This window comes from Anopheles maculipalpis, chromosome 2RL (genome assembly GCF_943734695.1).
Source record: "Anopheles maculipalpis chromosome 2RL, idAnoMacuDA_375_x, whole genome shotgun sequence".
NCBI lineage: Eukaryota > Metazoa > Arthropoda > Insecta > Diptera > Culicidae > Anopheles > Anopheles maculipalpis.
The window spans coordinates 42,075,602-42,090,967 of record NC_064871.1 but is presented as its reverse complement, the minus strand read 5'-3'; the positions used below and the strand labels follow the sequence as shown (position 1 = coordinate 42,090,967).

General features: G+C 44.2%; 3 protein-coding genes across 3 annotated transcripts in view; 1 reads left to right on the top strand and 2 right to left on the bottom strand.

Moving 5' to 3' along the window:
* LOC126556762 (putative ATP-dependent RNA helicase DHX57) overlaps nucleotides 1-15,366 on the top strand; it is a 300,736-nt gene that overhangs the window by 42,059 nt on the left and 243,311 nt on the right. The gene's annotated exons all lie outside the window — the stretch shown is intronic.
* Nucleotides 1-15,366, bottom strand: part of LOC126557181 (protein claret segregational) — a 333,201-nt gene that overhangs the window by 136,818 nt on the left and 181,017 nt on the right. The gene's annotated exons all lie outside the window — the stretch shown is intronic.
* The window catches only part of LOC126556666 (uncharacterized), a 41,458-nt gene continuing 29,465 nt past the window's right edge, over nucleotides 3,374-15,366 (bottom strand). The window contains exons 9-15 of the mRNA XM_050212075.1: nucleotides 11,623-12,208; nucleotides 11,343-11,519; nucleotides 10,903-11,267; nucleotides 10,628-10,720; nucleotides 5,209-5,386; nucleotides 4,659-4,670; nucleotides 3,374-4,457 (exon numbers count right to left, since the gene is read on the bottom strand). Of these exons, the coding sequence (XP_050068032.1) occupies nucleotides 3,404-4,457; nucleotides 4,659-4,670; nucleotides 5,209-5,386; nucleotides 10,628-10,720; nucleotides 10,903-11,267; nucleotides 11,343-11,519; nucleotides 11,623-12,208 (2,465 nt within the window). The 3' untranslated portion in view covers nucleotides 3,374-3,403. The remainder of the gene's footprint in view (nucleotides 4,458-4,658; nucleotides 4,671-5,208; nucleotides 5,387-10,627; nucleotides 10,721-10,902; nucleotides 11,268-11,342; nucleotides 11,520-11,622; nucleotides 12,209-15,366) is intronic.

Here is a 15,366-nt window from a genome sequence, read left to right as displayed (position 1 = left end):
TTGATTTTGTTATTTATTTGCTTGCTTTTTACTAGTGCAGTACTGAAACACCGATTGGCATCCAATCGGACAGAATGCCTTTACTTTCATACGAACATCCAACAACACTGGAACGTAAATCTTTGTTAACCACGAAGCGGATGCCACGTGCAGCTCTACCACGAACAAAAGCTGTTTGGATTTTGCGTTTTATCCCTCTGCCATTTATCACTGTGTTAGCTATGCTTTAGCTGCTGCTACAGCCTTGTTTTAGACATCTTACATGGTTCTATTATTGACTAGTTTAACGTGCTTATATCATGTTAACAATTTCTATTTTATTCACCTTTGGGAGCGGGTAAATGAGGGTGGGGAAAAGGAAAGTGTTAACGAATAAAATTTTCTAACCTTTTCCGGTTTTTGAATTTCTATTTGTATGCTACCACACTTCAGTCAACTCTACACCACACCAAAAGGACAAATGGGCAGGGAAGTTAGCAGTGAGTTTTTTTTTGTGTGTTTCTATTATACTACACGTAATACTACGTTGGCATTCAAGTTTGGCTGGAACACACATACAGTCACAGATACAAATATTTTTAAACGGTCTATTTACATAATCAAATTGTACCGCTGGTGATAACGGCAACGGCAACAATTGTTGAATTCAATCCTACGACTAACTATGAAAAGAATACTACGAATTTGTCACAACGAAGGTTTGACAAATATAAAGTAAAATGAATAATTCTCAAGACAATAATCTGAAGATCTCAAAAAACACATTTTTTTTTCGAGGGAAAAAAATCCATGCGGACGCCTTTAAAAGGAAATTGCTTAACGCCAGCTGTTGCAAAGATTCCGTTCCTAATCGGCGTCAATTTATAGCCGCATGAGAAAATGTGGCAACTAGCGAACGAAACGATTTTGATGACCCATGCTCGACCTGTGGTGCAGTAAACGGATCGCGGGTGTTGTTGCTAATGTCCGGTGCTAATTGTCGAATCTGATTCCATTTTTATTGCCATTGCCACGTGCTTAAATTTCACTTGCCACGAGTCGCGCATGGGAAAATGTGCTGAATGTTTCAACCAATTTACGACCCAACTCACACCAAGAAGGGTGCCCTAACAAGAGGACGATTCAGTCAGATTGAAAGATCGTGCCAGATCGTGCTGTGAGCTGGCTGTGAAAATAGTTTGAACTAATTAATTCCACACCCATGTTCGTGCGGATGCAAACGGCTTGACCTTTCTGCCCTGGTTTCGGAAAGAAATCTCCACAAACGAGACGCGACATGGTCTCGGTGTACCCTTCGGTCGTCTTCGTTCTCGCATGCTTCACTCGCAAGACTAGCACATTCCAGCGAGCAGCATTCCTCCAGGTTCGGGAAACTGTTTGTTGACTGTTGTGAATAAGTAAGTAGTGTTTAAATTAAATTACCACCACTACCGGCAGCAGCTGGCGAGGAGAGTGACTCCCGTTCGGAGTCAGTCCCGCCAACAGTGCCACGGAGTTTGTGGCCCACCAACAGTGAACGGAGAAGCTTTACGGCGAAAAGGCCTTTGAACGTTGGCAAGCGGATTATTTACTGTTTTTTTTTGTTGCTGCAGCGAACCGTCAATGTGAAAGTGACTCGGAATGCAAAAGTCAGCTGAGGCGTGAGAGTTGAATTAATAAATGATGATGTTGCGTTTGTTCGGCACGGGCCGGACGATATGGCCATGGGGAGGGTGTGCGTGTGCGTGTGTGGTAAGTGTTGGAGGGTTCCAAGGATTAAACCTCTTTTCCACGGTATTTGTAGTGGGTCTTGCTTGCTCCCGTCAAGCTCTTGATGCTTTCGTAAATGGTTTTAGAACGTGTACAATTTACATGCCTCCGATGGGAACGTGGGCTTTTAAGGGGTTTCAGAATACCGACTAAAACAGCTGATAGGAGACAGAAGTGTTTGCATGGTGACAAGCCAAAGTCCTCTACCAAAGAAGTAGGAATAAAAATGTAATTGAAATTAAAGAATTTCCTTGTTTTGTCGCAATACGATTTAATTTTGCCTACAAGAGAATCTGCTTGATAGACAGACGAAAAAGTATATTTAGTAAGAACGAAACAGAAATCCGATGCTTTTACAGAGTTTCGTATACTACGAGCTGCACAATTCTTTGCTCATGCTGTAAAGCTCATGCAATTTCTGTAGAAAATCTACTCTTCATGTCCTTTTCTTATTGCGAATCCGATCTTTCTGGTTGTATCTTAAACCCACACTTAATGAAGACAAAAAAAAACTGACGGATTCGGTCGTCGATGCTATTCGTACGACCGTCCTACCGGAGTCCAACTCACTGCAAAATGATGAATTTTCATCCATTAATATTAGCATAGTTTTCACACCATAATTCAATATACATTTTTTCAGGCGTTTCTTTTAATCATTCTGAATGGTTTACGAAAGTTCTGCACTCATTGCAGAAAAGTAAATCAATAATACAGCCAGAGTATTTTAGCTTCCACAACTAAAAACACACTGTTCTGTCGTTAACATGTGTCTTCCGAGCAATGCACCACATCACATCAGATTGTGTGCAGTGTGATGGATTGTTTGTGCCAGAATTGTGCAGACTTTGTTTCGAACAGCGTTCCACGAAACTCTTCACACACTGAACTGGCTGAGTTCAAACTTATTTTCCACATTCGACTCTGTTGCACATCAAAAGATGATGGACATCGATCGACTCCATACATCGCACACGTTTTGTAGGTGCGGTTTTTGTCGGCATACCGACCACGCTCATTGCCACAGTTTTTTTCTTCACATTCCCAACACTTGCTACTTCCTAATGCCACTGGAAAAGTGTCTTGCAGCATCGAAATTGATACGCTCGCCTTGGTCTGAAACCGGCGCGGCGGCACCGTTTGTTGTTGCTAACGTTTGTTGATTGTTTTTGTGTGCGCTAGCGAGAAAATAAACACACATACAGCCTGGAGGCAACAGAGAAGGTGAAGCAGAGGGACGGGAGGATAGCTCCTGCTTCTTTGCCGTTGCGCTTGAAACATGGCGAAAGTTTTAGCGCCGCGAAGGTTGAGATGCTGAAAGCCGAGTAGGGTAACATAGCTGCATGCTTGAACACGTGCTTGCTCACACTGTGCACATACACAAACACGCCTTCACACACACACACACGACAATATACTGTAAATAATATCATCCGGAATCGGCGAAATCTGGACACATTTGTGCACCGGTCCACGGTCGTCGGTCGGTTCGTCAAGAAGTTTTTGCACCTCCCGGGCACCACATGTTTGTTGTTTAGTTTGCTGTTGTTGTTCAGTGCCGTGGTTGGTGAATGTCGTTTTCCCGATCATCATAAACCTGACTGGCGTTTGGGGCGAGCGCTTACAGCAACGAAACCGAGCTGACCTGGTGTACTCACCGAAGACCAAGCGCCTCCACGCTGAGCCGCAGTTCCTTCCCGTTGTGGGCCCGATCGGTAGGCCCGCCACCGTTTCGAAATGCTCGGCCACGTTCGTTGATTTCTGACTGCAGACTAGAGGTACTGCTACTCCCGGTATGATTAATGATGAAGGATTGCGGCGACAGTGGGATCTCTTCGATCTTTTCCAGGTCCTGAGCAACGCTGGCCGACTGTTGCCGGTGCATGGCCAAACCACGCTGCTTCTGACCACCGCCCGGAAGCGAAGCAGAGTTCGTGGAACTTATCGAAGGAATGGACGTGAGCGTACCCATACGGGCCAGCTGCTCACGATCGACTGATATGGAGGATATGGTATCGAGCGTCGCTTTCTGGCTTATCGTCGCTCCACTCGTACCGCCCGACGATGGTCCAACGTCATCCTTGTCGAGACTGAACTGGCGTCGCAAAAATCTCGTCGATCCCGGCTTGCTGGAGCAGCTGTCCGAGCGCAACTGGTAGCTACCGTACCGCGACTCGGTACACTGGGACAGATTGTTCTCGCTCGGACTCAAACACTTGTAGTAGTTGTAGGGTGAGCTAAGGTCGATCAGTTCCTCGATGCGCTTAAACAGCCGCGTTGAGCTGGCGGTGGACGTTGGCGATGGATTGAGCCGGTCAAAGTTCGCGTTCGCATTGAGGAACGAACCGTCTGCAATGACCTCGGACAGTTTGCGTGCCTGGGGGCTCGGTAGGGGCGTTGCTTTCGGCTGTACAAAGTCGCCGAGGTTCAGCGTGAACGTGTTATTGCTCGAGCTCGAATCGATGGAGAACGATGTCGAGAGGACGGCAGTCTCGTGGTGGCCCGGCTGCTGCGATTGATCCGGACCGGGTGGAACGGGCGGCGTTATTTCGACCTTCACATCGATCGATTCGCCCGTAACCGAGGGCGAATGGCTGGACGAGTGGTTCGCCGTCGAGCAGGTGTTGCTCTGGATGGAGGCGTTATTGATTTTGGTGTGGTTCTGCTGCGACTGGAAGAGCGAGTGCTTCAGGATCGCCACGTCGAGTCTGCCGGACCGGGAAGGGGTAATAAAAGAAGATATACAACGTTCCAGCTCAAGTTCAAACTGAACATTTAGGTCGAGACGGAGGATGAGAGGGAGCGGAAGAGAGTAGGGACCGTAAGCGGGTGCTAACGAACCTAAACCGGGTGGATGAGCTGTTGCGGATGTTTGCTTAGGAGCTTGGATTAGTAGCCCAAAAACTTACCCGTGCGATTCCCTGCGACGAGGCAAAGGATGAAGTTCCCAAGATGGTACACGATGGCGGATGGACAAGCCGGGTGGTCATTAGTTGAAGCAGAACAATGTATTATGGGAAAAGGGTAAAAATCGAAAGCCATAGATAGTAAGATCCTTTTAAGGTGTAGAATGTTTAAAATCTCGACAGAGGTTAAGATTAAACAAAGTTGTAACCACAGGAGGAATATGTTGTTTGTTTGACCTTAAGCTGATGAGCTCTTTGTTCATTAAGATCCTTTTAAGGTGTAGGACACACCTCTTTGCTAAGCACTGAATAACAATGTAACGGTTTAATGATATTTTGATGAAATGATTTTTAAAATAAAATAAGTTAGAAGGTGTTTTTTAAGAAAAGTCTTGTGCAAACATAATTCAATTTTTACATACAACACATCACTGAAAGATTGAGTTGTTTATCGCTAATTGAATACAGAAATTATCCCATTTTTTTAACAATAGCTTAGAATGATTGAAAAGCAAACCTCCGAGAACGTGAGCCATACCACTCCGTTACTTACCCAATCGGTGGAGGTGGTGGTAGCGCCTTGTCGAATCCTTTCTTGCCCAGCAACCAGTACGTGTGCATTTTACCTTTGCCCTTGATTTCGATAGGCCCCCGGGGCTCGATTACGTATCCGCCGGCTTTCTCGAGCAAATTGCACGTCTGCTGGGACATATGAATTCTCCAGGATGATCCTGCTCGAGTGCAATGGACGCGGCATTGCAAAAGGATGTGCAGCAAAATGGGGATGAGGAAAAAAAAAAGAGCAAGAAAACCAAAACCAAACCCAGTGCGGGATGGTTGTTAGGTGAGTCTGTATGAATCGCCCGTTCGGTTTTTGTGTGGCGTTTCATAATGGTGGCGTATTTTTAGTAGACTTTTTTTTTTGGTTAGCTGAATGTGAGTACAAAAATGGATGCAAGGTGTACGTGCGGTGAAAAGATGGGTTGTGAATGAGCAGCGGAATGAAAGCGATGGTGTATGGGGCGCGAACGCATGTAGGTGGAGACGCCCGGTAGCTTGTGTGCGAATAATCCCGGGAACATTTTAATGGATAAATGTGCTTCAAGAAACGGAATGTACTCGTGATAACATTTCCTGAACGAAACGGCAAATGAAAGGAGAGGGAAAGGAAAAAAAGAACAAATTATGGCACTAAAGAAATAAAAACCCGGTTAATATTAGTCACACGAATCGTGCAATGATTTGACGTTCGTGGGTGCTGGATGACGTCAAAATGGGTGGTGGGGGGGAAAAAAATACAATAACTTCGAATGTCACCAGCAACGGCAATGACGTCCTTCAAAGTGTACCCGGGATGCAACTCACAACCGAACGGAAAATGATAATGATAAGAGCTCAACTACAAAGCACGTGAATCACACAAAACAGTGCACTTTATCTATTGGATCAGCGTGAGAGGGAGGGAGAGCGTAAGCGCAGAGGGAAAACGCACACAAAAACATCCATCATAAATTTGTGCGGACGTGCATCGATATCACGGCGTGCAGTCGGACGTGTTTGGGTGAGCACATCTGCTAATTAATGCGATTTTCGTTGTGTACAAATTGAAAGGTGGAGACGTGTTTCGATTGATTATGCTTATTCCGTTTCGGCCATGCTTTGCAACCAGTCCCAACCATAACCCCGGAAGCTACTGGGTGTGTGCGTGTGGTTCCGATAAGATAAGCTAAAAGCGATATAAATATGAAACGAGAATGGCCGGCGAGCGTGGAGGCGTAATTGATTTCTATACCGACAAATGTTCATCATACTGAAAGGAAAATTGATCATCGCTCTCCCTGGGGAGATGATAGTTTTGAGGCACGGTTGGTGACTTTTTCGGTTTGGACGGCTTTTAGAGACGGCGCACAAAAGACAAGAAGTGCTTTTGTGAATGTTTTGATGCTTGTGCTGCGTTGAGTGATGTTTGGTGATGAAGAATGCCTCGAATCGTTTCTTTATTGTGTCGCAACACTCCCATACACTCCCAGATTGGCATTAACTTTCGGCGATAGGATAGAATGATTACGATATTGATTATGACTGCAGGATTGTGGTTTATTGAGTGAAAATGAGCTACGATCTGCGGGTGGTTATCGTCTGTTGGGTTGTAGTAGATAAATATGGTTGTTTGGTTATAGCTAGTGTCGATAAATAACGTGCTGCTTGAATAAATAATTGGGGAAAACGAATGATGACCAACAGTAGGGAAAAAATAATATGCTATAAAATTTATTTTCGCTGATTGACTTAACATATTTAAGTTAAAAAAAGTTCGATTTAAATACTACGTAGGATGCTATTTATACTTCTGACCTAATAATAAAAATGCAAATATTTATCATCAAAAGTGTTTTATTCTGTTTCCAGCATGATTCATACACTTTTGCATGCGTTCAAACCAATTATCGAAGCACTTTTTCCACTCTGTTTGAGATTACTTCAAACCGTGGTTTTTGATCGCTTCAACAGCATCTTCTGGGGACAAAAATCGTTGACGTTGTTTTTCTTGATGTTCGCGAATTTAAAAAAGCCATTGGGTGCCAAATCAGGGCTATAGGACGGATGACCCATCAATTCCACGTTTTGAACGGTCAAATAAGCATTGGTTTGCGCCGATATGTGAGAGTTCGCATTGTCATGTCGTTCGTTTTTCGAATTGCTCCGAATACTTATGGCAAACAAATTGTGGCGTACCATTCAGAATTGATCGTCCTACGTTCTTCAAGCGGAACAGTCGCCATATGATCAGTTTTGCTGAAGAAACAGGCGACCATTTGCTTCTAAGTGCTTCTTCCACGGATAACTTTCGTTGGATGTGGCTCGAGGTTCAAGGGTCACACGGTCGATTGTTATTTTGTTTTGGGCTCATACGCACAGGTCAATGATTCGACACCTGTGACGATCTTATCAACATCTTTTGAAGCACCATGATCGTATTTTTTTCAACATTTCCTTGCACCAATCGACACGAGCCTTTTTTCTTAGCGATTGCCAACTTGTTCAGGATTCAACGACAACACATTTTTTTTTTACGGTCAGGTGTTTGTGCAAAATTGTGTTTATGCTGGTGGAAGAAATGCCCGAAGATGCCTCTATCTCACGATATGTCACATGACGATCTTGTGCAATTAGATCTTTAACGGAATCAATGTTCCCTGGCACAACAGCCTTTTTTGGACGACCTTCTCGAAATTCGTCATTGAGCGAGCGTTGGCTACGATTAAATTCATCATACCACTTTTTAACTGTGATATAGGATGGTGCTTCATCGCCCTACAAAGATTTGAGTTCTTCAAAGCAGTCTTGTCTTAATAGTCCACATCGAAAGTTGTGGAAAATGATCTCACGAAAATGTTCACGGGTCAATTCATTTTTTTTGGCAAAACTGATTCGTTCAAGACAATCTAAACATCACAAATGATGGTCGTACGTTAAAACGTTGTGGGTGTGTTATTTATTATTATTTTATTTAGTATGATGGCTCTACGCCGTATTGTCGACAAGGCATTTCCTCCTTGTCGTTTGCCTTTTCCCGGGCATACTCGGTTGAGTACGTTGTGAGTGTGATTATGCAAAAAAATGTCAAAATTTCGATTGAAAATATCAGATTGCATCTGGCATCACTTCTTGTAACGTAGGCCAGAAAAACATTAACGTAGGCCTGGGCGTTCGGGATAATTTTGACAGTTGCATTTTTGTTTATAACTCGTGATGAAGTTGGCATAGGAAAACAAACAATACGTCATTCGACAGCTAAAAGTGTACGGAACAAGCAGCGAAAACATCCCGTGATAAAAAAATGACAAAAAAGAGTACATTGTGGAAGCGGATCACATGCATCATGATGATCCGCGCCGGACGCGACAACCGCCGACACGGTTAGCACCCAGAACAACCGGTGGCTGGCTTACTGCCCGGCGGACGTGCCACGGGTGCCGCAAACCAAGTTCCCCCAGACGGTGATGGTGTTTTCCTGTGGGCCATCGGAAGGGGACGTGATGCCGCCCCACTTTTTCGAGCAGGGCCTGAGGCTGAACGCGGACGGGTACATTTCCATGCTGCACACCGTCGTAAAGCCTTGGATCACGAGAGTGGCCAACGGCAGACCGTACGTGTTCCAGCAGCCTCCAAAACGATAAAGTGGTTGGCGACCAATTTCAACGACTTCACCGCACCGAATGTGTGGCCTCCCAGCTCCCCGGATCTTAATCCAATGGATTATTTCGTGTGGGGCGCGGTGAAACGGGACTCCAACAGAACCTCCAGCAACACCAAAACGGAGCTCAGGTCCGTTTTCGCGGCCCTACCCCGCGAAACTGTCGCCAGGACTTGTTCTCGGTTCCGGAGACGGGTGGAAGTAATAGAAGCCGAGGGCGGATATTTTGAATAAAATGAATGAAATACAAGGTAAGCTACTATTTGTAAAACAAACAAAAAATCCCCGATGCTTAATTTTGCCATAAAATTTTTGTTCTTTCTCCGTAGGTGACTGTCAAAATTATCCCGAACGCCCTGTGTATGTAGCAGACCACGTAATATTCTGTGCGATTAATTCACTTTTGAACTATTATCGTTCATTATTCCAGTCACGTATTTTTTAACAATACGTGAACGTGCTGTCATACTTAATAAGAAAATAAATAATTCACTTTTTTAATATAATCAGTTATGAACAAGACAAAGTATAGGGACGACCCGATGCTGAAGGCGACATCGACGCTAGTCTTCAAACGGCAGGACAGGGGTTCAGATCCTGTCTGGGCCGTAGTGAGGACTGAGGATTGTTTTTAGCTTGAAAGAATAACAAAAATGTGACTTTATGTTTTAGAAAACCTATTAAATGATGTAGGCTCAGAGATAGCAGCCGTAAAAGTATTTCCTGATAGGGTTAACAAGCTCTCTGAAACCCTTTACTGTAAGTCGCGTTTATTGGTGGGTTATTTTTATTTAAAGCAAGTATAGGTGTAGTATTATAAGTAAATTAAATGTTGCGGTGTCATAGATTGAAACGAATAGTCTCAGTGTGAGGAATCAGATTACTGAAATTTTAGTTTTATTTTACCGATTTTGCCCTGGATATGGCAAAAAATAAGGAGAAAATGACTTATGTTTAAATAATTTAGTCATCACAAGCGGTGTAGACAATATGGCATTGTACCGTCATAATTAAATAATAAAAACATTTTATTATTTTCACATTCTCTACTCTACAAAATATTTACAAAACTGCATTCAAAACAATGAAATGTTCAATATTTTGATCATTTCATCGCCAAATCGCTTTCGGGATGCTCAGATCAATCTATTTTTAGTTGATCCTAGCTAATCTTAACCATGTACAATCGTGACCTTCAAAAATTGGCCGTTATTGAGGCTATTTGGCAGCTTCCACCGTACAACATGTTGCATACTTTATGAGCATAAATTGTTGAACAATTCTGAACCGTCTCACAGCGTTGACCGAGGTCACTCGTTCTATCTATCTTTTTTCGTTCTAATCTTTTTTTGTATCTTTTAAACTATGTATCCACCCAAAAGCACATCAAAACTTTGACCGAAAACCGAACAGCCCAAACCTAGACTGTCCATAACCGTTGACTGACAGTAAAGAACCGAACCTAAAAATCACATTTACCGCATCGGAACCCCGAGAACAACATTTCACTGGGGAAAACGAGCAATCGTTTGCTTTCCAAATCTAATTTTCTACTTTACCCACGGATCCACCGGGTAGGTAGGCGTGGATGATAGCCAGTTTTGTTGAAGCATGAAAGCATAAGCTTTGCCAGTGAAGCATGATGGTGTAGAAAATGAGTTCGAAAGCGGGCTGATGAATGATTGATGGCATGGGTTGCGGATGGCATGAGTGTGCGTGAGTAGTACGCGTTGGTGAGTGCCGTGTCGGGCGGCCACATAAGCAGCGCAAGTACCTGTTGATTCCATCCGGGATGCCGTGTTGACCGTGTCACCGAAGAGACAGTATCGGGGCATCGTTAGACCAACGACACCGGCACAGCAGGGACCTGTTGTTGTCGTTGTCGGTGTGGGTAATAATAACGGCCGTGATGGTCACGGAGCGCACCCGTTGTTTTACGCACCGTTAGCAAAGTCGACAAGTGAGTAAGATTTTGTGGACATCGTATTGGGGGAAAACTTTCAATCAGACAAGTTTATGAGGTTTTAGGAAATTTTTGCGTCCACTTACCAGTGTGCAGCCCGATCCGTAGCTGCAGTGGAACGCCCGGCAGATGACGAACCTTGAAATGACCACTCTGCGACAGGAGATCCAACGCCATCGTAGCGATCTGTTCGGCGTGGTCAGGCGTACGGACGGGAAGACCACTGACTACCATGTACGCGTCCCCGATCGTTTCCACCTTGTACACGTTGTACGCGTTGATGGTGGCATCGAAGCACGTGTACAGGTCGTTCAGCAAATCGACCACCTGCACCGGCGTACAGTGGGCTGCAATCGTTGTGAAGCCCACAATATCGCTGAAATAGATCGTTACCTCAGCGAATTCTTCCGGCTCGACGGCCAGCCCAAGCTTAAGCTTTTCCGCAACGGAACTGAATGGTGGGGAACGAACAATGATTGCACTCGTAAATGATTTATCAGTTTTCCACCAGCCTCCAGTGACTCACCTTGGCAACATTCTATTCAGCAATTGTTCAGTCTTTTTCCGCTCAATGTCTAGCTGCTCCGTGCGTTCACGTATCAGCTCCTCGAGGTTGTTGGAGTACTTTTCCAACATTTGAAACATCGTATCTACAAAGTTAACCTTCCGTCCGTGGTTTAATTGCTTGAAACGCTCACAGATACTGCAAACGGGGGCGTTTGTTAGCGCAAAATAGGGGAAAAGAGATGATCAATTCTGTGCTCGGGCAGTCCACCCTTTAATCACATCCACAACAAAAGACTTACGCTGCAAAATCAGGTCTCATTTCAGGATTCTCGGCCCAGCACTGGCGCATAATGTTGATTGCTTCCGGCGGTGCTGCACCCTTTGACACCGACGGCCGTATCAGTGGGGGTGGTTTCTTGATTTTTGCTATGATTTCTTCGGGTGATAGGGATAGCATGCAGTACGGTTCACCGCGCACCACTACCTCCTGCATGATGATACCGAACGCGTACACGTCTGCCGGCTGTGTGCCCGCCTTCGGGTAAGTCTTGCAATCGCGCAACGCTTCCGGTGCGGTCCAGAGCAGCTCCTTTGCGCTTCGCGGGGTCGGTGCAATACCCTGAGCTTCGTAGAAACTTAACATCCCGTAGTCGGTAATCTTCAGCACCCACCGGGCATCTACGACACAGTTGCGCGAGGAAAGGGAGCCGTGGACGCGTAACGGCGACGCGTGCAGGTAGCGCATCCCACGGACCAAATCCGTCAGCAAGCTTAACCGGAACGACCAGTCTAGCTTTATCTCGTCCATTATGAGCACATCCTGCAGGGAGCCGCGCGAACAGTGCTCGAACACCAGTGCCGTTCGGGTTGGTTCATTAAGCCAGCCTGTGAGGCGGGGTTTAGTTGAAATAATGTTTTAGATATTGCATTTGCAAGTTTGTATGGAAAATTTAAATTACTAAAGTGAAATCTACTAAATTTGAATAAAAAAGTAAATAGTTATAAAACACCATGCGCCTCCATTGTGGTCGTGGTGGCGATTGTAATTTTGTTTAAACTACATATTTTCAAAATAAATTGTCATACTCGAATGAAAACTATATTCTGTTTGTTGGAAAGGAAACGTTTCAGCTCTATGTAATCAATTTTATAATTCTATCAAAAGATTCTGTCGGAAAAATGAATATACTTTTAAACCACCATGCGCCTCCATTTTTAGGTTTCACGCATAATGGAAGCTGCTGACATTTATTACTAACTTTCACTTTGTTAATATTCGTTGGATGATATTCTCGGATTCAAATAAAGCTTTTTAATTCAATCACTAGCGATTAGTTGACGTTCGACGTAAAATGTTGATATTAAATTAAAAGCTTCCATCGGGAAAAATTCCAAAAATGTAGTAAGCAACACTCATCAGTGCTTCACTCGTTTGCATGAAAAGCCACCGCACTCATTCATACATATTTCCATCAGTAACGCGTTCCATAAATTGCATTCAACGAACACAGCATTTCCACCTAATTTACAGCGTACCGATTTTTTTGCAAACGATACAAACCAGCTTGATCCAACTTGTTTTTGGCTCGAATGTCAATCGATGCTGTTTTTTTTTTGCTTCATACACCATGTAAGCCACGTTGTTTGATTTGATGAACTGTACTCCTGTTGAATGTTGCCCGCAGCCTTACCGCATCATCCAACGATACGGACCCGGGAGCAAAATTTCCAATTAAGCAACAAGCTACAGAAGCACTGTGAATGTGCAGATTTCAGCACACAAATTCATTCGGTGGGTAAAGTTTTCTGCGGATTTAATAAAGCCAGTTTTCTCATTCCGGGTTTTATTCATATCGTGCGGTAGCCGGTCAGCTTTTTAAGCGCCCCTGGATGGTTAATAACGTAGCGTGAGGTTGCGTTTTTAATATCCGTCTAAAGTTCTAGTGCCGGGACGGGCTGGAACCAAACCAGAAAGTTATGCAGGAAAATGGAATGAAAGATCAACAGAACTGATTTATTGCTCAGCGAATGAACGGTTTGCGAAATTGCGTACAAAATAAGACATAACACTGGCTCCGATTTTAAAGTCGAGCAAAAAGTGATTTTTTTTACCAGGTTTCCCAACGAATTGTTAAACTTTTTAAATATGGCAACAAGTTATTGTTTCGTATAATGTGTGTCGTTGGAATTATCATTATCATAAAAATCAAATGCTTGTTAGGATGTTTCCACTACTGTACACTGCATTTGTTTACGTTTGAGTACATCATGTTTGATTCGCACTGCAAGAGGGCTGGTTGACGAATTACGCTCATTAAAAGTTTCCCTTTTTTCCAACATTTGCGTTCGTGTGTAGCCGCGTCGGAGATCATCACGATTCGGTGAAGTAACTGCTGCGAAGAATGTTCCGTGCGCACCGGTGTACGTTCTACACCTAAGCACAACGTTGTCAGTGAGAAAGTTAATGATGTTGATATCTGATAGGATCATTTGGTTTGATTGTAATGGCGTGCCGGGGTTACCGTTCCATTTAGAAAACACTACAGGGTGAACGAGGTACTATAGTGTTTATTCAACCTTCACACAGCTCGACCGGCGAGCCAGAAACTGAGTGTGCTTCCATGGAAAGGCACAAAGGTAAAGAATAAGCATCTAAAAAGGAGAACAAAAAGTCAACATTTCTGCTTCCAAGCAAACTCGAAATGATGTTGTTGCTCCATTGCTGCGTACTGCGTTTTGCTGCGTTCCTTTGCAGAGGATTCCCTGAAGTTCACACAATTTTAATTGAATTAAAACGGAAAACGGATTCACTTCAGCTATAACCTTGGGTGGGGTGGACGCGCTATGAATGATACGCTGACAAGAGGCTCGGCGTAGATTCGGGCAAATCTTCGAGCACAACCTTAGTTGTTGGTGGTATTATTGTGTATAGACAGCGGTACAGCTGAAGCTCTTTTTTATTACTTCACACACCAATGCAGCTACGAACGAGTAATTTTGGGCAATGGTCACTCCGAGAACTTTGCAATCTTGGTCGAGGCACTCGTGTATGGTAGTACATCGTGTCTAAGGATTCATCGGTCGATGGTGAGTTAATACATTGGATAAATTTATCGCCTGTCACCACCAACAGGCCGGCAGTCAGAGCGAAATGGAAATGTGAAAGGCTGCAGACTTTAGAGCCAGCTCGTTCTACACGGGCTCGCACACGCACCGTACCGAGCACTCGTATGCATCCCACGAATATACGCATGAGCTGTGTATGGTATGAAAAAGACAACTAAATGACAATGATGTGGATGCATGATTCCGGTCGATGCCTGATTCCGGCGTCCGTAAGCATGCAGAGGGAAGTCCAAGTGATGTGTACAAAGTTTCATTTCGGCTGATTGTATGTGTGTGTGTGTGTGTGTGTGTGTGTGGTTAGATGGTTGTCCAAAATGGATCGATCCGATCTATATGCCGTCCGGGGGGTGGTTTTACCATCGCCAGAAGGTTAAAGCTCAGGTGATGAGAGTGTTCGATGGGATACCTTAGGGTAAATCCGAAATGAACATACACTTTGTTTGCTATCCTTTCACGGTCACTTGCGTTTCACAAATGAAGTGTACGATGGGGAGTTTCGCTAGAGATTTTTATTCTACATGGTGCAAGTTCTCTCAGCGCACGTTATTGGTTTGGGAACGTAACCTCCTGACAATAATTAAGTGAGCAGAAGGAAAGGTACATCGTTTCGACCTTGGTGAACGCTGTTAACACGAGACACATTGTAACGGGGTTCCCTTTAGAACACTCAACTCGCAGGGCAAAGGAACGTTCTGAAGGCCATCCTGCAGGGGTTGGTGGGACAGAAAAATAAGATAAGGGTTCGTATTGGACTCGGTCTGCTTCTAGGATTGACGCAAACGAGGGTTGTTATATTTAGCGCTTTTCAATGTAAAGGGATCGTTCGAAAGTGGACGACTCATTTGCTCCGTACGAGCGTTAGTAATAATGTTTATGTTGTGATCACATTATAATTAGATTGTCTACTATATTTATAA